The following is a 26140-nucleotide window of genomic DNA, read 5'->3' on the forward strand; positions in this document are numbered from 1 at the left end:
GGATATACATTAATATTTGTTTAAAGTTAATATACGCATAATACGCACGCTTATGAGAAGAACGACATGTATATTCAAAAATTTAATGCGGAAAATATTTTAACTATATTAATATCATACTTAAAAATAAATCCTTAATTAAAAATGTGGATATACATTAATATTTGTTTAAAGTTAATATACGCATAATAAGCACGCTTATGACAAGAACGACATGTATATTCAAAAATTTAATGTTGAAAATATTTTAACTATATTAATATCATACTTAAAAATAAATCCTTAATTAAAAATGTGGATATACATTAATATTTGTTTGAAGTTAATATACGCATAATACGCACGCTTATGAGAAGAACGACATGTATATTCAAAAATTTAATGTTGAAAATATTTTAACTATATTAATATCATACTTAAAAATAAATCCTTAATTAAAAATGTGGATATACATTAATATTTGTTTGAAGTTAATATACGCATAATACGCACGCTTATGAGAAGAACGACATGTATATTCAAAAATTTAATGTTGAAAATATTTTAACTATATTAATATCATACTTAAAAATAAATCCTTAATTAAAAATGTGGATATACATTAATATTTGTTTGAAGTTAATATACGCATAATACGCACGCTTATGAGAAGAACGACATGTATATTCAAAAATTTAATGTTGAAAATATTTTAACTATATTAATATCATTCTTAAAAATAAATCTTTAATTAAAAATGTGGATATACATTAATATTTGTTTGAAGTTAATATACGCATAATACGCACGCTTATGAGAAGAACGACATGTATATTCAAAAATTTAATGTTGAAAATATTTTAACTATATTAATATCATACTTAAAAATAAATCCTTAATTAAAAATGTGGATATACATTAATATTTGTTTGAAGTTAATATACGCATAATACGCACGCTTATGAGAAGAACGACATGTATATTCAAAAATTTAATGTTGAAAATATTTTAACTATATTAATATCATACTTAAAAATAAATCCTTAATTAAAAATGTGGATATACATTAATATTTGTTTGAAGTTAATATACGCATAATACGCACGCTTATGAGAAGAACGACATGTATATTCAAAAATTTAATGTTGAAAATATTTTAACTATATTAATATCATACTTAAAAATAAATCCTTAATTAAAAATGTGGATATACATTAATATTTGTTTGAAGTTAATATACGCATAATACGCACGCTTATGAGAAGAACGACATGTATATTCAAAAATTTAATGTTGAAAATATTTTAACTATATTAATATCATACTTAAAAATAAATCCTTAATTAAAAATGTGGATATACATTAATATTTGTTTGAAGTTAATATACGCATAATACGCACGCTTATGAGAAGAACGACATGTATATTCAAAAATTTAATGTTGAAAATATTTTAACTATATTAATATCATTCTTAAAAATAAATCTTTAATTAAAAATGTGGATATACATTAATATTTGTTTGAAGTTAATATACGCATAATACGCACGCTTATGAGAAGAACGACATGTATATTCAAAAATTTAATGTTGAAAATATTTTAACTATATTAATATCATACTTAAAAATAAATCCTTAATTAAAAATGTGGATATACATTAATATTTGTTTGAAGTTAATATACGCATAATACGCACGCTTATGAGAAGAACGACATGTATATTCAAAAATTTAATGTTGAAAATATTTTAACTATATTAATATCATACTTAAAAATAAATCCTTAATTAAAAATGTGGATATACATTAATATTTGTTTGAAGTTAATATACGCATAATACGCACGCTTATGAGAAGAACGACATGTATATTCAAAAATTTAATGCGGAAAATATTTTAACTATATGAATATCATAGTTAAATAAATACTTAATTAAAAGTAGGGATTCAGATTAATATTTGTTTAAAGTTAATGTGAGAATAATGATTAAAATCCACACAAAAAATCGAAAAATGCAATGCACGTTTACCACTTTCATGCTAAATTTAAAATCAGCAAATGCAGTAATATGTTTTCATTATTTGAGTATGTATGCTTAGCATTTTATAGAATACTAGGAGTCCCCTGTTTGCTGACGCTCGACAACCACGGTGATTGCTTCGCAATAATTGCTGTTTTTTGGCATAAAAAAGTTGAAATTATTCAACTAAAAATATGTGTACTAAAAAGAACACATGTACCACCACTTCCCACGTCCAAATATTTCTCTTAAACTATTAGGATCTATGGGTGAACATAAATAAATTTTTTAAGCAATCATTTTTTAAAATAACAGATAAAATTAAAAGTATACTGTTATAACAAATTTGGTCAGTTCACAACTCTAATTTAATATTTTTGCTTACCAAACAGACGGATGTATTTTAAATACAATTTTTGTAGTTCATTTAGGTAGCACTAGAGCTGCACAATGGGCTATTGGCGACGGTCTGGGAAGGATGATCCGAAGACATGCCATTACAATTTTGATCCTCTGCAGAGGGGATGGCACCCCCGCTTCGGTAGCCCGACGACCTGCACGCGAAGTCGAGCACTTTACTGTAGAACAGTTTAACGAGGACCCATACCGCCCACTCTCGATCCCTACGCAGAATGATCCATGTGGTCACCCACCCGCACACTGACTGCAGCCGTGTCTTAACGATCAGTCCACTGCGGGACACATAAATTTTACGTTCATCACTTTGTGCAGGAAGCTGAAAGTTAAGTTCTAAATCATTTAAGGAATCTCTTTACTCACATGAGTATATTAACCTAATTTGCACCAAAATAATAATAATTGTAAAACAGTTAATAAGATCAGACGCCGATTTGATTAACTTTATCTTAAAATGTAAAGTCGATTTACATTACTTTAACAATAATAATAACTATCGTCCTAAACTCTTAAATTAGAAATCATATAAAATTAAAAGCGTAATAATAGGAGCACAGGAAATTTTAAACTTTAAATGAGGGAAATAAAAATATTTATTGGAAAACAATAACTTTACGACGTAAACCAATATGAAAATTAATGTGGGAAAACTAGATCCTACCACGTGAGTATCCAGCCCATAAAAATGTATTGACAACAATGGAAAACTGCGACACCCTCATAACATTTTTATATATAGTAAGAAACAACAGCTGCAAATGAAATATAAATATTTTCTCACATAGGACACATTCATTTTTCTGGTGCTTTTACTTCTTTAAACAAAATTGAAAGTTAATTTTCTAGAAAAAAAAAGTAGACGATAAAACCGACAAGACTTTTTTTTAATAAAATTTTTATTGGAGATAAATTTATGGTAAATAAATTTATTGGAGATAGTTTTTAATCTAATTTCTTTTTCGTTATTACTTCACTCTGAAAAAAAATCTCTTCGGAAGCATTTTATTTCAATCTAAGTTAAAAGGTAGGTAGGTACTTTATTTACGTCTCACTAGAGTTGAACAATGGGCTATTGGCGACGGTCTGGGAAACATCCCCGAGGAGGATCCGAAGACATACCATCACAATTTTGATTCTCTGCCTAGCGGATTGCTCCCCAGCTTTGGTAGCCCGACGACCTGCGGGCAAAGTCGAGCAATTTACGATAGAAAAGTTTAACGAGTACTGATACCACGCATCTTCGGTCCCTACGCAAGCTGATCAAAGTGGTCACCCATCTGCTTACTGACCCTCAACCAGTCATGCTTGAGTTAGGTGTTCTACTGGGAACCGTGTCTTTGCGATCAGTACATTGCGGAACATATAACTTAAAAGGAAGACAAAAATACTATGACTTGAAGTAAATAAGTAATTAATTAAAGCAATTATATCACGGTCAATGCAATCACAACTGCAAAGACTTTTTTACCAGCTGTGTACATATATTTCATTTGTTACTCTCGGAGTCAGGGAACTGACCTCACATCAGAAAGGTTCTGGGTTCGAATCCCGAGCAAGGCATGGATGTTCTTTCATTCTCTGTACCAGCTGACCTTACTGTGGGAGCAACGTTGGCCCACTTAATAGGGTGCCTCCGAAACAATGGTTAACAAATCTGCCCTTCAGATGTTTTTATGACCTAGATCATTCTCCAGGTGGGTATTGGGAAAAAAGAACAACTCTCGTAGTCTCCCTGGTCGAGTGGTGCAAAGCTTGGAGGTAGTGGGCTCGAATCTCGCAGTTACCCTGGATGTATGTCAGTGCTATTCGACAATGGCTTATAACCCTAAAATGAGCACGCAGGCCCGCAAATATATGCGATTCCAATAAACAAGATTCCAATAAACCATAAACTCTCTTCCATTCTTTTAGAGGTTATTCTCGGAACAGATACGATCGCCTAACCGATTAAAAATACCTAACAAACAATCGATTTAAAGAGAGAAAAAAAGCTCCGGTTGAAACAAAGCTAAGAAACGGCATGAAAAGAATGCTTTTATTCCACTCAGCAACATGTTACATCAGCCCTACCTGATCCCAAATACCTGTTACAGAAAAATATTGTATTAGCAATCTCATAATTTAATCAAACAATTGCGAGTCTTCAAAGAGACCTCTGGTTTAAGAGAGATATATAGATAAAAATGATCCGTTAAACTTTCGAAGCGGAACAGGTCTCTAGAAGTGCGGCATGGAACATTTGAAACAAACAGAACTGAAAAGACTCTTTATGCTTTACGAGGGATGGTTAGAGCCAAACAAAATAAGCCTTTTTCTTCGGAAAGGGATCAACTGCTCCGTTCCAGCAAGCATAGACAGGGATGAGGGATAAGATGATGACAGGTAGTGATGAACTTGGAGGGAAAATGGTTCAAGTCGAATTTCTCAAACTGTCCCTGTAACTGCTGCTTCTCCGCAATCATCGGAGTCTGCTTTGTTGAATAAAGGCGATGTATTAGTTTTGATGCAAAGCGATTGTAGTGACATAATTTTAACTAAAATACAAAATATTTGATTTCCTTTTATTCCAGTTACCAGAAAGAACCACCTTAAAGATTAAATACAAGATGAATGGGAAAAAGGCCGCTAACGGCCCCAGGCGCCCAGTTATATTTCGATGATGATGATGATGATGCAAAGCGAAAAAGTGTTATTCATATGTTTGTTTCAATTTTCGTGTTCTACAATTTAATAGGCAAAAATTTATTCACACATTTCAAGTAAGACTTTTTAAACTTCGAAAATTTCAAAAAATTGATTTTTTATTCTTATATATAACTAAAAATAATTCAATATTTTTTTTATAATAATTTAATATAATAATAATATTTTTTTAATATTTTTTTAATATTTTTTTCATTTAGTATTTGTTCACGGGTAATTTTTAACATGTTTGTGAATGATTACTTTTTCTTAGATTTTCTTCTTTGCAATCTCTTGCGCCTACTGAACTTATAATTTTTTTTTAAAACACATAATTAAAAGCGGTTTTATTTTTAAAAACATTTTCTTTCTCATAGAACAGATTGCAACACAATTTCTTAAACAATTTTTTAAATAAACTATTTTAAACACGTTTTTTTTTTGTAATAGTACGCATTGTAACACAATTTTTTTCAAAAACAAATTTCTTGTCATAGTACGTATTGTAACACATTTTTATAAATATTTTGCTTTTCATTTTTACTTTCATTGTCAAAAAATATTAATGTAAATATTTACTTTTAAAAGCAATTTTTTTCGAATTTCAAAACTCCAGAATGAAAATATTCCAGATGAGTTCAAACCAAAGTTTCAAAACTAAATAAAAAAAGTTTTAGAAAATCTATTCAGCAGTCTCTGGGATAAAAAAAACCCTCAACTTTATAAAACGTTGAAATTAAACACTTTTTTCTTAACTAAAATATTGCACTTTAATTTAATTAATCTGTTCGAATTTTTCTGATCGTCAAAAGAATAATATTTATCTTTACAGAATTAAAAATACACTAAAATATATAAATTTCGTACTGTAAAAATTCAATTTTTTTCCTACTTCACGAAATTTAAGTAATTAAATGTACATTTTATTAAGGTAGATTACCAAAAAACTTATTTATATGTACATTACACACGATTAAAAGTAAAATTAGGTTCTTTGACAAGACGTAAAAATATCTATACATAATGACTCAAAATTTATTTTGTATTTCATTATAAAATTTTATAACCCATTATTACGGAAAATAAACACAATACACTCTCGGATATCTCGAATTTCGATATCTCGAAAACTTTGTTATGTCAAAAATCAAAATTATGTATATATATATATATATATAAATTTTTCTCCATTATATATCCACCTTGGCATTATATATCCATGTTAATTTGAATTCCTATGTCGAGGGGTTTCTTTTCTATTTTATGCTTAATTATTATTGATTTACTATTAAAACTAAAATTATCATTGTAAACCGATTCTTTTCTATTTAATGCATAATTATTTTTATCTTACTTTTAAAAATAAAATTTTCATTGTTGTATTTAGACTTATAGTCAACTATCATTACATACACATTTAATAGTAGTTATTCTTATGTTTTCTGACTCTACTTTTCAGAGTAAAATTTTAGAATATATATATTTTTTTTGCTTTTTAGAACACATTTAGTTCTGAACTTGTTATCTCGAAAACTAGCTATATCAAAACTTTTTTAGCGTCCCTTTAACTTTGAGATATCGAGAATATATCGCATTAAAAATTATTTTGTTATAAAACGATTAATGCGTTGATTTTTCATAAAATTTTCCATTGAGTGAACATTTTTTATATTTGATTATTTCGAGCTATTTATACTGAAGAGCATAAAATAAGGAGACCTCAATTACCTACAGCTCTTAAAACTTCCATTTTGGTAACGAATTGCGGCTTTTTTCTGAGATTCAAAAACCTATTTTAAAAATAGCGTTTATTCACAATTATTACGCTTCTGTGCTTTATTTTTTGATTTGATTAATCTCAAGCTTTTTGATTAACGTATTTCAAGCAATCTTAATTCAAGCAAATTTTTATTTACAATGTATAAAACAATTAATTAGAATGTTTAGATTTATACAAGATTTTAAATAGTTTAATTTGATTAATTTATTTGATTCGATTAATTTATCTCACTTTCAACATTCAACATTTTTCAAGGGCACATCTCAAACAACGAAGATTATTATTTACAATGATCAAATCATATGATTGAAAAAAGATTATTTTAAGGGGATTGTTTTAAAAATATTTCAAGATATTCAGTGGATTTCTAATAGCTTAATTACATGACTCACCTTGATTCATTAATTTACATATTTTATGTACCTTTTTTTAAAACACCACTTTTGAACGCAGAATTCAATTCTCATATAAAGATTTATTTAAGGTAATTCCCAAAAATTTATTTAAGAATTCAGGGGGATTTAAAATTTTGCTATTTAAATTATCGTCTGATTTGATTATTAGTAAACAAATTTGAAGCGGGCGTCTCAAATCATGTGTGAAAATCTGATTTTAAGGTGAAGACTTTTCTTTTTAAGGGAATGTCTCTTTTTTTACTTTCTTTTTGCTTAGTGTGCATTTAAAATAATACTATACTTAAACAATTTTAATGAACATGTAATAGATTTTTATTTAAAAACATGCTGTTATTTTCTAATCTTGAAAGAAAATTTTTAGTCAAAATGTAATGCATCTAAGATGTCGATTAATACTTTTTCATATCAAATCGTTATAGTTATACCATGAATAAAATTTTAAAAAAAGTAGCTTGAAGCTTTTTTTCACTTAATCTTAATAACTTAAATTTTTCTTTAAAAAAAATCCCAATGCGCAGCAAAGTTTTAAAAAAAGTGATAAAGACAAAAGGAAAGAAATTGTTTCCAGAGTAAACAGTGAGCAAAATAACCATCTGGAAATTTACTAATGAACGAATACAATAGGTATTCCAGTAAAAAAAAAGATAATAAAAAAAGGCCTATGTAAGCCATGAGTCATGTTCTTTCGGCAGCTGTCACTCAAAGTTAGGAAGACAGAACATCTTCTGACTTACACCACTCTTTCTTGATGTAAGTATCAAGACGTCTGCTTCTTTGTTGCTTATCCAAGCTATAAATCCTTCATACCGATATACAAACTATCCTTTGAAGTCCGTTTTTAGCCTTAGAAGTAGGCAGATGCGGGCTTCAGAGACACACGCCAAAGCCTTAACTCAGTCATTGTTTGGTATGCCATCGAGTAAGAACTTTGGCTCTGGAGGATGGTGGTGATACATACTTGGTTCCGAATCACCAGTCAGCATTCCTAAAATCAAAAATTGTCCATCCACTCGGAATATTACAGCTATTCAACAAATCGTTATAAGAAATTATAAAATCGCTTGTTGAAACTACAAGATTATTTGCTTATTTTATTGAAGAAAAAAAAAGCCATTCATTGGATTTAAAAATCGTTTGGAGAAACTGAAGATTACATTTTTATTGTATTAAAAGCAAAGCTTTATTTGGAACTTAAAAATCGTTTGGTGAAGTAGAATATTTCTTGTTTATTCCATTGAAGACAAAAGGTATAGTTGGAATTTTGATGAAACTGATGATTTCTTGTTTAATCTGTTGAAGCCTAAGCTGCATTTGGAATTTAAAAATCGTTTGGTGAAACGTAAGATTTATATATTCATTCCATTGAAGACGCAGACGTGTTGGGATTATAAATCGTTTGGTGTTAATTGTGAATATTGAGGCATTTAATTTATAGCGTGATAGAAAACATTGTGGACTTTAAAATATAAAAATTCTATGGAAATAGATAAATAAAATAATTGATTTAATTCAAGAGGAAGTGCTGCTTTTTAAACATCCATATTCCCTTGTACGTTAAAATAAAATATCCTATTAAAATTTAAATAGTTTTAGCATACATTCAGTTTAAAGATTTTTCTTAATGACGTAAGTAAATTAACCTTTAAAAATTTTAAAAATGTACGTACTTAAGTTAAAACTATAATTGCACCGTGCACGATTAGAGTACCGTTATTTACCTATGGGTACTACAAAAACCCCTACTTTTATTGAAAAACCCAAACTAAGAGAGGATGAAGAAGAAGATATCGTTTACTTCGAATGCGTCGTGGAAGCTTTTCCTAAGCCAGATGTTTTGTGGTATTTTGAAAATAAAGTCTTAAAGAAAACAAAGAAAATCTCCAAAATTGTGAAAACATTAGAACCCAATAAATTTTTTATTGCCTTAAAAATAGTTGAGCCCGAAGAGGAGGATTCGGGCGAATATAAAGTTTCAGCGACTAACAGAATTGGTAATGCTATAGGTACCATCAAGGCAGATTTTAAAGGTGAGTTGTCAATTTTCATTGGCTAATCGCATCCTATAAACATGTATATTTTAAATATTTGTTATTGTCCATAAAATTTCAACCATTAACGAAATAGGAACAGTTAAAAATGTTAGGATAATGTATCAATTTAATAGTATAAAGTAAGTATTCATAAATGTGTCCGTTTTGTTAAAATATCGGAAAATTTTGCGATTCTGTGAAAATTATAATCATAATTTCTGGTTCGAATTTTAAAAAAATTAACAAATGAAATTGCATTTGAAATAATTTGTTTGCTAAAAATATTTCTATCCTATTAAAAATTAGTAATATATATATATAATTATAATATATTATGGATATTAGTGTAATATATATTAGTATAATATATATTAGTATATATATTAGCATTATATATATATATGTATATTAACTTAAGACATAATTCAAACAAACTATTTTAAAATGAATTCATCTTTAAAATCGCACTTAAATTATAAATTTTAGTGTGCAAAAATAGTAATTTTGGAGAGATAATGGAATCTGATAAAAATATTTAATCCATAAAAGGGTTTACTTATCAGAATTGCGGTTGTTGAAGGCAAAATTGGGATTACAATTTTATCAAAACGGATTTTAATACTATCCAATCGGTATTAAATAGTTGTGCAGATTGTTTAAATATTAGTCAATTTTGCATGCCTTTAATATTTATAAAAAGTAGTAATTATACAAATTTTTCTATAATTTCTAAATTCAAATGTCTATGAAGTTTTCACTAACAGAGTTGGAAAATAGTATTCAGTAGTATCAAATATTTCCATAGTGGTTGGTATTTTGATTGTTAAAGCACAATTAAGTTTTTCATTTCTACATTTTCTATTAAAATTGAGCAAAAATTTTTTCACAATTTTCGAAATTTAGGTAATATTTCAACAGAATAATTTGTTAAGAAAAACGCCGCAACGTTACTTAAATAATAAACCTTTTATTCAATAAAATATTTTAAATGCAATAAGATTTATCTAAAAAGATTTGAATGGGGAGTTATGAATAATTGTGAATTTTATTTTATTAGTTGTGTTATGAAAAAAATCCTACATTCATTAAATTAAGTTCTTAATAAGGTTGTTGATTTTAGCATTAAATCATTAGAAAACTTGCATTCCTTTTTTTTACTAAAAGTGGTAAAATTCAATTCAAATTTTTCACAAAATAAAGAGTATAGTAGAATAACTTCCTGCTTTAAAAACTGAATGTTGCGTTCTTATTTTAAAGTGTGGTACAGAGCACAAAAAATGGACTACTCTGAATAACTTTTGATCTAATGATGAGATCTTCACGTTGTTAGGACTCAATCTTCCTTTTAAATATAAGACTTTTTTGCTATTTAATTTTTCAGGAGCTATTCTACCTATTTTGCTCAAATTTTGTATTTTGCCTTGAAAAATGATATTCTTTAAAATGAAGCAAATAATTATATACTCTACAATTTAAAACTTTTTTGACCATTAATAATAAATAATAAAAAAATATAATAAATATTTAATAAAGGTTATTTTTTTCATGGATTTATCTTTGCACTAACAAATTTTATAATTGTGTGCAAAAAGTTTTAAATTTGCTTAAAAAGTTTTCGAGATACAGCGAAATACGCAAAAAGTAAAATTAACGATAAGGGGCCAAAACTTTGGTGAAGCGCTCTCTTGATCAAACTTTTTGGACCATATTTCCGAGACTGCGGCTACCCCCTATATTTTGGGAGCCAGAAATCCCAATCCGTTGATAAAAAGGCATGTTTATTCAAATTAAGTACGTTTTTGTGTTTGATTTCGTAACTTAAAATATTGTTTGCTCTTCTTAATTAGCATATTTGAGATCACTCCCTAGAAACATTAAGATTGAGTCCTAGAACGAGAAGGTCCGATATTTAGATCAAAAGCTATTCAGGGTGGTCCGTTCTTTTTTTTACGCATTAAAGGAAAAGAAAAAACAACACATTATTCGAACAAAAGAACTAAGCGAAACCATCAGAAAAGAACTAACCATCAGTAACAATTTTAGCTCTAAATCGGTGAAATTAAATAAAATATAAAAATAGTGGGATTAATAATACGGGCCAACATGAAACTTTCATCACTAATTGAATTGGGATCTCAAAAAATTAAACAAAGACAAAAAAACTAACCTAATGTATATTGATGCAAAATAGCGGTGATTTATTAATATTATTATTATAATTTTTAATTTGTAAGTTTTGTTCCGAGTATTTCTAAAATGAAGAATATTGCTGAAGAGTGCTATTTCATTAAAAAAGGTAATTTGAAAGGAGAAAAAAACTATCATTGTTAGAAAAAGAATTTGTGGGTCACAGAAGGTCACTGTGACCTCCCAAATATTTCCACCATTCAGCAAAATTTGCTTGGCAATCATTTGGCATAGCTTAGAAAATTCATTTTTTCTCATTTTATTTCAAAAACACAAATGAAATTATTATTACACCTTTATTTGACTCTTTTGCAGAAAAGAAAAGAATGGAATAGTATCGTTTTAAGTATCCATTTCTCATTCCTGATATTTTCTTCAACAAATATAATCCCGAATCCTTTATAATCCTCTTTTCTTCAACAAATATGAAGTCCATTTGTCAATCACTCGCATAGAGATCGTATTTTCCAATACAAATGAGCCAGTAATATCAATTAGCTTATCTTCAAAAAAACCCTCGTCTTTCTCGTATGAAAATAAAAAATTCATATGATACAACAGTAAATGGGTAAATGCAGTTTGTTTAACTTAATAGGTAAATGTTGGAAGTAGTTGGAAAAGAAAAACAGTTTCACTAGTATATAATTAAATTATTTTAATTCTTAAATACGCAAAAATTTTCTTTGTATAAGAAACTGAATAAACAATACGTTAACACTTTTAACTATCACTTAATATTTAGATAAAAGTTATGGCTGTTTTAGAAAATTATTACTGAGCTTGTTTCTCACTGTCCTAAGACAGAAATTATTAAATGAAACAAAATGACATTTTTTTTTCATTACTAGGGAAACAACTAATGAACATTCAGATATGAGAATGTTAATCATGCGGTTATTTTTTGATTTATTTTATGCCAAGTTGAAGATTTATTTTTTGCGTCTTGTCCCTCAGTCTAGCGAAAACAATTATGTTGCGGTGAGTTTGTAAATCTGGATGCATACCGAAATGATGAAGAAAATGGATATTCAGGAGTTAGACAAAAGGATTTTTCCTATTATTTAAAAATGTAGAAACGCTGCTTAGAAAATTGCAAGAAAGTCTTTGCATTTTTAAGATAATCAAATCTGACTTTTTTGTGTTCACCATCCAATGAAGTGAAATGGGTTCGAATCCCAGCGATGGCTGGTTGATACGATTCCGCATTCGGCTTGCACCGACCACAGTGCTGACGTGAAATATCCTCAGTGGTAGACGGATAATGGGTTAGAGTCCATTTCACGTCAGGTTAACAGTGGGAGGTTCTCGTGTTCTTCCTCTCCATGTAACGCAAATGCTGGTTAGTTTAATCAAAAAGACCTCCACGAAGGTAAATTTCTCCCCATACTCGATCCAGGAGTTCCCTTGTCTTCTGGATGGGGTTCAAAATGACAAGGCTACGGAGTTGAACATGCGTAATCGTAAATCCTAAAAAAAATTGGGTCAGCTGTTCAACGACGGTTCAAAAATAAAATCATCAAATACGATTCAAAACAAAATTAAGAAATTTTTTGTAAAATTGTTTTTCGCAGTATTAAAGGTTTACTTTTAATATTGGTATCTTTGATTACTGATTATAAAGATGAAAATAGCTCAAAATGGGTGTTTCAAATAAATAGGCTCAGCTTGAGCAGAAAATTGACATATATGTTTAAGAATATTGATAATTGGGCTTCTCAAATTTCTCTTATGATTTTTTTAAAATAATTATCTAATGAATGCAAATAAATTCGTGATATGATATTGTCTATTTACATAACTCATTTGAAACATGTTATTAAATGAACCTGTCTTTTTTTTTTAAAAAAAAAGCTTTAAAGGATCAAATCTGTTTCTATAAGATTGCCCTTGTTGCTATAAATTCATAATAATGAACGTTAAATTTACGTTGTAGGAATTAATCTTAAACTTTACTTTCTTCAAAACAAAGATTGCTTAGAACTTGTTCTTAGCAAATATTGTTTAGAATTCTGAATACGAAGACATCGCCTGAAAAGTTATATCAGTAATATACTAAGTCACCTGACCTCGAAGTCAAGTTTCAACATAGACCTGGTCTCAACAACGATGAATCAGCAAATCAATGGGTAGAGATAAAAAAAAAATCAACAAACTCACAAAAAAATTTTGTATTTCTAGTTTAATCCAGAATACCAAATATCAACTAAAAATAAAATAAAGTTTAGTCAACAACAATTTGTAGGCTGTGTCAATATAAATACGTACATAATGCAATCTTTGCAGTAATAGTGTTATATTTACAATGAGTGGAATGTTGTGCATTACTATTAAGCAAAATATGAATAGCTGTGGAAAATCACATAAATTTATAATTATCTGCAAAACGGCAGATTATTCGCATAATTTGTACCTTTTCGCAAAATGTATTTATCATGTAAATTTGTCTTAGTGATTTTTTCCCATGCAATTTAATCTTCTTTTCAATTCAATTGAACCTTTTAGTAATTTTTACAGGATTGGTAATTGAAAAAATATGTATAAGACAAGGGAAAAATTTTAAAAAAAATGTTTCAGTTTCCTTACATAAATTTTACCTATTCACATTATTTAAAAAAATATTGGAGCATACTTGTCACATAATTTCACTGTCACCGGGATATCGACACAGAAAGGATAATTTAAAAAAAATGATAAATATTTATTTCAATTGGCGATTCTCTTAAAATTTTGCAAAGTATAAATCCGTCGCCAGTAAAAGATTAGGAGACAGAAAAATCTTATTGTTATCGTATTGAAGTCATTTCAGAAATTAAACGGATTTTTTCAAGCAAAAATACACCAAATACAATTCACAGTATACCCTGGTTGGTAGAACGTTGAGCCCGAGAGGTCGTGAGTTTGATTCTTGCAGGCCGAAGACTTTCCGTGTAGTAAATGGTGACTGGTGCACGATAAACCTGTCGGGTCATAAAGTTCTCCAAATTCCCATAACAAATCAATATTTCTGGAGGTTCTGAATTGGAGATTGTTCGTTCTCTGGTTCAAGTCAAAATTACGGTTTCTGAATGAATGAATGGACCCGACTTATAAACTGGTTTGTGGCTGTAGACCCGACCTATAAACTTGCCAATATTCAGTGGTGCCATTTATGGAAAATTCTTGGCCATAAATGGCACCACTGAAAAGCAAGAAACTCACCCTCTGCCTTAAATTTGCTTGTTTTTACCAAGCATTCTTGCTGATATTGGCAAGTGACATTAGAAACAACAACAACAATGACAATTCTACAATCGACGTTATCAGGAAGGCTACTTAGTATCACACATTTGTCTGTTTTAAGATTTTTGTAAAATTCTGTAATTTACGATAAGGGAGAATTTTTATCATGGTCGAAATTTGTTTTTGTTAGTTTAAACAAGAATTTTTTTTTAAATTCTCGTAACAGACAGTACACAAAATATGGCTCTAATCTCTTTTAGCTTTACCTAAATTAATTAAATCAGTGATCGATTAGGATAAGTACTTAATTGATCCTTAGGTTTAGTGTTATTTTATTATAAGCGGTGGTATAAATTTTGATACTTCACAAAAATTTTATATTTACTATAATTTAAGACAATATTGTAAATATACTTTTTCATTGAACTTTAGTTTTTGATTTTCGAAATAGGGTGTGGAGTATGGAAAAATATGACCCTAATAGTTTAAACAAGACAGTGGTTAAAAATTTGATTCCCTTAATCTTGCTTACGCTTTTTTGCTTTCTTTGCTATATCTTTAGATTAAGCCAAACAAAACATTTTTTGCACGTAATTATAACCTTTATTCATAAGAAAAAAAATTCTAAGATAAAAATAATTTTTTTACATTTATCAATTACTTTTTACTAATTTATTAAATTTCGATTTTATATAAAATAGTTCAAACTTATAAAGTATGCCATTTTTTTCTTAGTTTAAATTAAATTGCAAAATTGGTCAAGTAATCCAATTTTAAGAGAATTTATGAAATAGTTCTTGAGGGAAAAAAAGTGATATGCAACTTGATTGAAATGTAGACATCAAAGGAACAAAACCTCCCTGAAACATTGGAACCGTAGTTAACAGATCCCCATGTAATTGGAGGGTCAAGAAATAAAATCCGTAGAAAACTGTATTCGGGATTTCACTTGATTGAGAAAATTCAAAAATGTATATTCTAAAAGACTATTCTATTGTGGTTGATTTTGTAATTTAAAATAGTATCAACCATAAATTAATTAGCATAATGTTAGATCAAAAGTAATTAAGATTTTCTCTCTTTTCAGCGTTCTACAGTACTTAATTATCTGCACAAAATTAATAACTGAATCATTTCATTGCTTTAGATTTTAGAGCGAAAAACCTGAAGATTAGTTATCAAGGTCTGGTTTCTTAGGACAAGCGCCTTATCTGGGCGTCAGCGGGACGCCAACGTCCCGCTGACGCCAACAAAATACTGGTTTGTTAGCTCAAGGCCTGGTTTCTTAGAACTAGCGCCTTATCTGGGCGTCAGCGTAAAGTTGACGTAGAGCTGATGCCAAAAAAATAATTTTTTGTTAGCTCAGCGTGAGCAGTCGGTCCAACGCAGACATTATCTCTCATTGCGCATGCGTTAATAACGTAAACAAATATTTATTTTGAATTTGTATTGATTTTGTTTTTGTCGACCAGTGTTTTAGAGAACAAATAATGACTTTGTCCAAGAGAAAACACATTATAGCTGAGCTAAATGAAGAGTGCTATGTTTAATGAAGAAGCTATGTTTAATGTCAAAATCTTGGCTGATTTAAATGTGCTGTTGGATGTTGTCCGCCATTGCTTTTGTGGTTAACGTCACGTTGTAATCCAACTGCAGTTGAGTTGGACGGCAATTGTAGTTCAAGATGAGCGTTCGATGACGTATACTATCAAACTCACAAATGGACCAATCAGAGGTTAGCGCTGATTTCCAGCTGACGGCGTCCTGTCCTAAGAAACCAGGCCTTCACTACCAAATACATACGAAATAAAGCGAAACTTTTATTTCTGACGCTTATTTTAAATGAATTTGTTCCTTCACATGATGAGCCACAATCAAAAGTTCAGTGAAAACTGATGAAAAAAAACCCCCAGCGAAATTGAAAATAAAATACAAAAAATGTAACTTTAAGTCCAAGGGGAGAGGAGGAGGGGGTTCATAAATGATTATATGCTTTGTTTCATTTTTAATTATGAACTGAAATGATTTATTATGAAAAATCATGAATTAATTTTAATTATAAAATTATGAACTGGTATGATTAATCGTGAATATAACTAATCATGAATTAATTTTAATTATGAGCTGAAATGTTTAATTATAAAAACAATTAATTATGAATTAATATTATTATGAAATTAAATTTGATTTTCTTTTTTTTTTACAGCCGTAGAAGAGCAAATTCCGTGAGTAGCTTTTTGATTTGCTTGTTTCGATTATATATTTTTGTTTTTCTGTCATATTCATGTATTGCATGTTTTTGTTTCTATGTCTCTCCCTGTTATAAATTCGTCAACACCGTCACCACTATTCTGGTTATTCAATTTTACATTATATTTTGTTTTCCTGCTCAAAACTTTAAGCTACGAAGGTGAATAGAAAATAGAACAGGAAGAGCGATGAAATTAAATATTCGAGAATTATTGATTGTTAAACTCGTAGTGAAAAATAACATGCAGGTCTATATGCAGTACACAAAAAGGAAGCTGTGATTTTTGATAGGCTGAGTGAAGGTTTATAGTAGCTAATTCCAATTTATTTGAAAGTTACTGCGATTTCAAGTGCTTTTTTTCTTCTTTATGTCCTTTTGCTGGGCAAAAACTCTAACATATAAACTTGAAATTACAAAGGTGAATAGATAATGCAATGAAATTAAAAACTTGAAGTTTGATTATTTGTTTGGGAATTATCAGGAGTTGAAACTGTAAGTAGTTGAATTGTAACCACAATTTGAAGTGTTAAAAAGGGTCATTTTCGTTTATTAACATAACGCCAATTTTTCTTTTGCGAAAATACAATTTGTTCGAAAGTTATTGTTTATACAGTGGTTTAGAGGATTATTTGAGTTAACAAATTTTTTACTATAGTAATGACTATTTATCCAATGCTGTAGAGAATTTATTTCTCTAGAGTATCGTTAGTTTATTTTAGAAGCTTTCGCTTGAGTGGATGTCAAAATTAACAGAACGATGAATGAAAAGATAACATAATGAGAGAGAACAACAGATCTTAACATTCATCTTAACATTCTTCTTGACACTTTTAAAAAATAGAAAATATTGAGGAGAGAAAAATGTAATTCTGAACTATATTAACTATGAGATTTGTTTCATTAGCGAGTAAAATTAATCATTTCTACTGCATTGCACATTCTTACGTTTGAATTTTTTTTTTCATGTTCGCCATGAATAATAATTTTATTTGATTATTTTTCCAACCAAGATAAATGTTCATTTCGTTTGGATTAAAGTACAAAAAATATTACAATTATGTTTTATAAACAAATTGAACTTTTTGTAAATTGCTACTATTAGTTCACATTCACCCTATAACTTGTTCAAATTTTCTGTCTTTAATAAAATACTGTTTATTTATTCACTTCAAGTACAAATAAATTTTTTTTTGAGCTTTTAGTGGATGACGATTGATCTCAATACAGTTTTTTCAAATATTATTTCATTAATTGAAAAAAAAACGAAATCGAATTTTCTGATGGGTAAAGCTTTAGTCATTGTTTTGAATTTTACTACTAGCGATTCAAATTTTTACATATTTTAAAGATAACATCGGTGATAATTTCTAACTCATAGCTCTATTTAAACAAAAAAAAATGGTATAATGGATATATGCTTAAAAAAAACCTTTTTTTATATATATTACCTGTTTTAGAGAAAGAAGTTCAGAGGAAGAAAAAAAAAAACGCACAACAAAATCAAATTATCTTCATATATATTTTCATCGCTCGCTTACTCTTTCAAAAAACAGTTTCCCTCGTCAGCTGAAAGTGTGATTTTCAAGTTCTATTTCAGCTCTTTTGGCTAATGATTTTAACAAGAAATTGTCATTAATCATTTTGTCAAAATCATATCAAAATGATAAATTACAATTTTGACGAAACAATCCTCTGTTGTGATTCTTCTTTCAATAAATGCGAGACAGCTGTGAAAGTCAAGGGCGATGGATTCTCGCCAAAAATAAAGATTTTTTTTTTTAATGCAGAATAAATTTCTGTAGTTCTTTTAAAAGCCCCTTTAAAGCAGAAAAAGGATTCTGTTGCCACATGTTGATAGGCTTGTTGTAAGAACAATGGAAGATAGTTGGTGGGAGCCACGTAAAAAGCAAAATGATGTTTATATGGTTTCCTTTTACTGTACTATTAAGCACACACGAGTGTCTAATAAAAGAAAATAGAATATGTTTTTGGATATGTATGGAACACCGTGAGTAAAGTACAAATAATAATACTGAAGGCCGGGATAGCCTGCTTGGCAGGGAGCTGCACTCATGTTCGTGAGAACGGGAGATCGAATCCTGCCGGTCGAAGATTCCCCATGCAATAAATGGTGACCAGTGCGCGTTAAATCTGTTGGGTCGTAAAGTCCTCAATATTCCCCTAACAAAGTACTGAATGCTGAGTACTCCGGGAGTACTGAGTTGGAGATTGATCGTCCTCTGGTTCAGATCAAAATCTGTGGATGAATGAATAGTTTATAGGGGTTCGCTCCATAAACGGGTGTGGTAGAAGTCGAATTCTTGACAGTAGATGGCGCCACTGGAAAACAATAATCGTATCCCTTTCCTATGACAACAACGACACTGAATCGGGCTTACTAAATACTTGCGGAATTCAAATGTTAGTTTTTGTGCTCCATTAATATTGTTTTTCTACATCTATGTAAAAAAAAAAGTCTGATTTTTATTTTAATTCTGACTCCATTGAAAAACCATACCACAAACATTTTCTATTGATTTGGTTTAGTGGACACCAGTACAAAACTGCTATATTTTTAGTTCTAATGTGACGACGTAAATTATGTCTCGTTGAAAAATCTATTTAGGTCGACTTCTCTGAATGGTGTACCACTATTCAAAAAACTTAAACTAGATTGCGCGTCAGAATGACTTCTGAACACGAAAACTTTGAAAATGGCGAAGTATTATCTTCGAATCAAAAGATGCAAAACATGAAACTTATAAACGCTCACAGAATCAAAATTCAATGTATAAAAAATAATCGTTTTGTTCTTTGCGAAATTTAAAAAAAAAGTTTATAAAAAAGTAATTGTATGAATGTTTAAATCTCTTATGCAAGCATCTTATCTAACTACAGGGAAAAGCTAGTTTTATCAAGTTTCAATAACGCGTCAAAATAACTACCGATGTTTATTTAAAACTGTTTGATAATAACTGGATTCGGTTTAATAACTTCAATACTTTAGAAACCTAATACTATTGTTAACGTTTACCTGATCGAGTTTCGCTGCTTTTTACCCTTTGAAAAAAATGTAGCTCGGGAGACTTAAAATTTATTCCCCTTGATCGACTTCAAAAATTTCATTACGACAAGAAAATATTTACAAAATTTCTTGAGAAGAAAAAACGATAGAGAAGAGTAGTTTTTTTTTCAGATTCATGTGAGTTTTTTAAAGATCTTTTACACACATTTTTAAAAGGTAAACTCTAAAACCTTTAAGTTATTGAAACCGACATATTTAAGAGTGACTCAGCTGTTGCCATTATGGAAAGAGAATTATGCGCCATTTTGGTACCACGTATGAGAAATAAATATGTAGGTGAGTGTTTAACTAAATAATATGTTCAATGAGATAAACAACTTATGAAACATTATTTATGCGCAATGTTCTGAAAATTGAATCATTTGAGATGAAATATAAAAAAAATATTCGCTGTTAGAAGTTGCCACGCGAATCACTCGAAATTTCACCTGCTTACATTGATTACGCAAAACTCGTTACTTCTTTATTTTGCTTTTTGTGACAGCCACAAATAAACTTTTAGAAAGGAAATATTTGTTAGCGATGCCGTGAAGCGTTGCCCGTTCCAGAAAACCACCCACGCATTCTCCTGTTTTTAGTAAAGCGGATATCTGCTGCTATCAGCTAAAAAAAGTCTTTTTTTTCCCTTCTAAGTAGGAGAAAGTGTCGATCTAATCATGACAAGATACACACGTGACTCAATATTATGAGCAATAGTAACTAATTTTAAAACTTACCTGCATTGTTGATGCCAAATCAACGTCTATTGCACCATCAAATGTTGACGTTTGTTTCTATTGTTGGTTTTGAATGGCGGCTAATTGGATTTCCTTTTTCTTTTTTTTTTTAGCTGTTTGTGGAAAGAAGCAGAATTGAGTGGGTTAAGAGTTAAATAGTTTTTAAATTAGGGGATATTTGATAGCCGTGGTGGGTGAACGAAAATACACTCCTGGTAAAAGGCTTAAATTGACTAATAGTACGAAACAGAGTTTCCAACCATGGCATTCTCCATCGAAACATTTGACGCATTCAGCATATTTTAAACGGACATCATCGGAGCTTTTAGAAATGTGTTATTTGTGTCCATATTCTAATAGACGGGATAGGTACATTGCACTTTTTTCTAACAGAAGTGATTTTTAAAATATAAGTTTTTCTTGATCAGTAACTAGTTTAACACAGTAACTACTTAAATAACAGGAGATAAAATCGTTTTCCAATGAGGCGTTCTAAATCATATGTTTACTGATTTGACGTCTCATAGTGACCGTAGTATTCATGTAAAATTACTCCAATGACAGATGACGTGGTGGCCCACGGGATACAGCGTTCGTCTTCCGATGAGGTGACCCGGGTTCGAATCCCAGCGATGACAGCTCGATAGGAATTCTTCACCCGGCTCGCACAGTGCTGACGTAAGATATCCTCAGTGATAGACGGATCATAGGTTAGAGTCCCCTTGCAGTCAGGCTAGGGGTTTTTGTGGTTTTTTTCTTCATGTAACTCAAATGCGGGTTAGTCCTCCGCAAAGTCCAAAAAGTTCTCAGCGAAGGAAAACTTTCTCCCAATGCCTGATCCCGGAGCTCCCTTGTCTTCTGGATTGGGTTTAAAATTACAAGGCTATGGAGTTGAACATTAGTAGTCGTAAACCCGAAATTGGGTCGGCTGTTCAAAGACTGTAATAAAAAAAAATAGTAGATGACAGTTAGACGCGGTGGTTCAGGGCAAGAAGGGCTCGCCTGCCAATGAGGTGAGGTTGAAATCCCAACGATGTTCAATTCGAATTTTATTCGTCAAAAACTTACTTTATGAAGTTGTTTTGCCCTTAGTTTGGTTTCATTTCCATAATTACTTTATTTTTTTTTTTTATGAATTTTAAAGATTCGCTATAATTTGTGGGTAGAATTTGTATCCATTTTGTAATATAATGTTCTGAAAATCTAATTTTTGAAATACAATTACAATGCTAACAGGATTTCAAATGGGTAATATAACATCAAATAAAAAATTTTGTTTTAAAATTTAAAAGTCAAAATGCTAGGTTGATTGTTCCATTTTTAGAACATTGCTGTTTCAAGTTTTCTATTTTTAGATTTAAAATGATTCATTATTTTATTTCATTCGATTAGTAGTTTGACACTTATTTAGGATAAAATTATGATGTTTAAAAGAAAAAAAGGGTGGATTTGTTTGACATGAATTCGCAGGTGGCTGATGAGTAAGTGATAATGAAAGATTACTTGCAAAGTCATTCTTTGTCCAAGTCATAGCCAAAATTCTTGCATGATCCCATCAAAAAATTTTGATGGTTTATGTTGGTTACAGTGCGATTCACGACGTTTCAACATCATTTGATGGTCACCTTCCAACCAACAAGGAATCTAAAATATGTTTTAAAAAACTTTGTATTTTTTGCAATTTCCAACACTGATTAATTTTATTTCTTAATCATTAAAAACCAATATATCTTGCATGCCTATACAAAATGTAGCATCTGAACAACGAAAAAATGGTAGGATTGATTTTAATTAAATCGACATCGGAAAATTTGCACGAAATTTTTTTTGATAATGAGTTAGTTGGAGACTAGTCTCGTGCTTTGTTTTGTTTGTTTTAACGAATAAGCGGAAGTTTAATTTTTTTATATTTGTTTCTGATCTGCTCAAGTGACAAGCTCGCTAAATAGAGCCGAGATAGCTCAGGGGATAGAGCGTCCAATCAGGTGAATCGGGATTGAATACCAGCGATGTCTGGTCGATACGAACTCCTCAACCGGTTTGCCCCGACCACAATGTTGACGTAGAATATCCTCAGTGGTAGAGTGGTCATGGCGCTGGTGCCATAGGTCACGTGCGGATATGAAAGGTCTTCTTGAAGTGCAAGTACCCAATTACTGAGAGTTTGCAAACATATTGGGATAGAGCCACCCAATCAAGCGACCCGGGTTCGATTCCAGCGATAACTGGTCGATTCAAATTCCGCACCCTTTTCGCACCGACCACAGTGCTGACGTAAAATATCCTCAGTGGCAGACGAATCATGATTTAGAGTCCCGTTGCTTTCAGGCTAACTGTGGGAGGTTCTCGTGTTCTTCCTCTCCATGTAACGCAAATGCGGGTTAGTTCTATCCAAAGAGTCCTCCACGAAGACAAATTCCACCCAATACTTGATCCAGGAGTTCCCTTGTCTTCTGGATTGGTTTCAAAATGACAAGGCTACGGAGTTGAACATTAATAGCCGTCAACCCAAAATTAGGTCGGCTGTTCAACGACGGTTATATGAAATAAAAAGTTCACTAAAAGAAAACGGATTTCATAAAAATGAATATTACGCTTGTTTTATGCTAATATTAATTGGCATCCTTTGAAGTCCATTAATACAATAATGCTTAAATACTATTGAAATTTATTATTATTTCTATTTAAATATAAATTTTGAAGATTTTATTTTTTAGACATAATCCTTGAAAATCGATAAGGGTAAAAACAAAGCGGAGAAGAAGGTAATTTCCTTAGAGACTAAGTCTACGATTTTAAAACGAATGCAGAAGTTAGAAGATCCACAGCTCTCGGTGACGCTACGTCATGCTTTTTTATGCGCTACCCATCTATCGCATATATATATATATTTTTATAACTATTCGTAAAGTTTTGTGTGAATTGTTTTAAATTCCCACTATTAGATCACACTCTCCCTGTATCTTGTTCACATTTTCAATCATTCACTAAATACTTTTTATTCATTCACTCAAATTCAAATACATTTTCTTAAACTTGTAGTGGAGGACACTTGATGTGAATGCAGTTTTTTCAAACATCAATTCATTCATAGAATTTAATTCATTACTTTTAGTTTTATTATCTTAAACTTGCAGTGGAGGACACTTGATGTGAATACAGTTTTTTCAAATACTAATTCATTCATTAAATTTAATTCATTAATTTTAGTTTTATGTTTTATTATCTTAAACTTGTAGTGGAGGACACTTGATGTGAATACAGTTTTTTCAAATATTGATTCATTCATCAAATTTAATTCATTACTTTCAGTTTTATGTTTTATTATCTTAAACTTGTAGTGGAGGACACTTGATGTGAATACAGTTTTTTCAAATATTGATTCATTCATCAAATTTAATTCATTACTTTCAGTTTTATGTTTTATTATCTTAAACTTGTAGTGGAGGCCACTTGATGTGAATACAGTTTTTTCAAATATTGATTCATTCATCAAATTTAATTCATTACTTTCAGTTTTATGTTTTATTATCTTAAACTTGTAGTGGAGGACACTTGATGTGGATACAGTTTTTTCAAATATTGATTCATTCATTAAATTTAATTCATTAATTTTATTTTACTATGGGTGGAAAAATCGTAATTATTTAATAAATATTACAAAAATAAAAATTTTCCTTATTGAACTAAGAAGGAATTGACTTTTAATTTTTTTTTTGTATTACTTGTTTATATGCGGTCCTTATCAATCACACAAACACTAAAAAAGGTTTGAGTATATTATATTTCAGCTATAATTAGCTTGGTAATAATATTGTTATAAAACGCGTAGTGAACAGTATAAAAAATTTGCTTAGCAAAAGTGCTTAATTATTATATTAATGCCAGTTATTACAAAGTATCCAGGGAAAATTTTAACGAAGCATATCTCGGAGTCGAGTTCCCAGAGAAATATTCGGAGTCGTAACCGAACATTCCTTCTACCGATTCCACAGCTCTGAATATTGCATTACGAGGGGGGGGGGAAGAAAATAATGACGAAGTAACAAATTCAAAAAAGGAACTATACCAAATGTCAAAGAACTATTCAACCTTCGTTTCTCCTTATGATGAAGAACTCAATCTAACCTTCATACCTTTGAGAATTACTCGAAATATGAAGTCAGTTACAGTTTAAAGAGGTATGCTGGAAGAAAGAGGGGGAGGATGCTATTTTTAGAATGGTTTTTGTAACCGCTCCTCGCGTTTTACAGTAGTGTCTTAATTCCGAACACTAACATACACCACGCGTTTATATTTGGAGGCAAGAAAGTAAAACTTGCAGTTGTCTTGTTGGAGGTATCTTTATGAGCTCGAACAAGGAATTTTTTTCCCTTTAATTAAAATAAAATTATACTGACTTGATTTAAAACTTTGAAAACGGAAATTCAATATAATAATAAAAACTATAATAAGTAAATAAAAGCATTCTTTATAAATAAAAATCTCCTTTGCGTATAAATAAATAAAAATATTCATTGAGATGAATTCAAAGAATTTTAGAGTTTATATTTGGATGCAAGAAAGTAAAAATCTTGCAGTTGTCCTTGCAGATATCTTTATGAGCTCGAACAAGGAATTTTGTTAAAAAATATTAAAATATTAATAAATAAATTTAAAAAATATATATAATGACTTGATTTAAAATTTTGAAAACGGAAGTTCAAAAAAATAATAAGAACTATAATAAATAAATAGAAACATTATTTATGATTAAATAAATAAAAAAATTGTTTGAGATGAAATTACAGAATTTTAACGTTTATATTTGGATGCGAGAAAGTAAAAATCTTGCAGTTGTCTTGTTTAAGATAACAACTTGAGCTCGAACACGGTCTTTTTTTTATTTAATTAAAAAAAATATTAATGACTTGATTTAAAATTTAATCGGAAAACAATAAATAAATAAATAAATTACATTCTTTGAAATTGATTTATATAATTAAAGAGTTTATATTTGGACGCAAGAAAGTAAAAAAACTTCCAGTTGTCTTGTTTAAGATATCCTTATGAGCTCGAACCAGGAATTCTTCATTAATTTAAAATAAATTATTATGACTTGATTTAAAATTTTGAAAATATAGGTTCAAAAAACAATAAATACATAAGTAAATAAACATTCTTTGAGATGGATTTAAAGAATCGTTAACAGTTTTAAAAAAAAGGGAATCTTTTTTAAGAAATTCAATATTCATAATATGTATATAGTATTTTGTTTAATCCAAAATGTCTTATTATAAATATACTGTCTGTTAAATAAGTGAAATTGGTTTAGCTTACGAATTCTCCCTTTTCTTATTTAGTTTAATTTTTTTTAT

The 26140-nt window shown here is 29.7% G+C and overlaps 1 protein-coding gene across 1 annotated transcript in view; it reads left to right on the forward strand.

The window, feature by feature from the left end:
• The first annotated feature begins 8115 nt into the window (after window positions 1-8115).
• LOC107453137 (projectin protein bent) overlaps window positions 8116-26140 on the forward strand; it is a 307623-nt gene continuing 289598 nt past the window's right edge. Inside the window, exons 1-2 of the mRNA XM_087164780.1 lie at window positions 8116-9322; window positions 16938-16956. Of these exons, the coding sequence (XP_087020906.1) occupies window positions 9016-9322; window positions 16938-16956 (326 nt within the window). The 5' untranslated portion in view covers window positions 8116-9015. The remainder of the gene's footprint in view (window positions 9323-16937; window positions 16957-26140) is intronic.

This window comes from Parasteatoda tepidariorum, chromosome 5 (assembly GCF_982258835.1).
Source record: "Parasteatoda tepidariorum strain Cologne lab strain chromosome 5, Ptep-v5.0, whole genome shotgun sequence".
NCBI classification, from domain to species: Eukaryota; Metazoa; Arthropoda; class Arachnida; order Araneae; family Theridiidae; genus Parasteatoda; species Parasteatoda tepidariorum.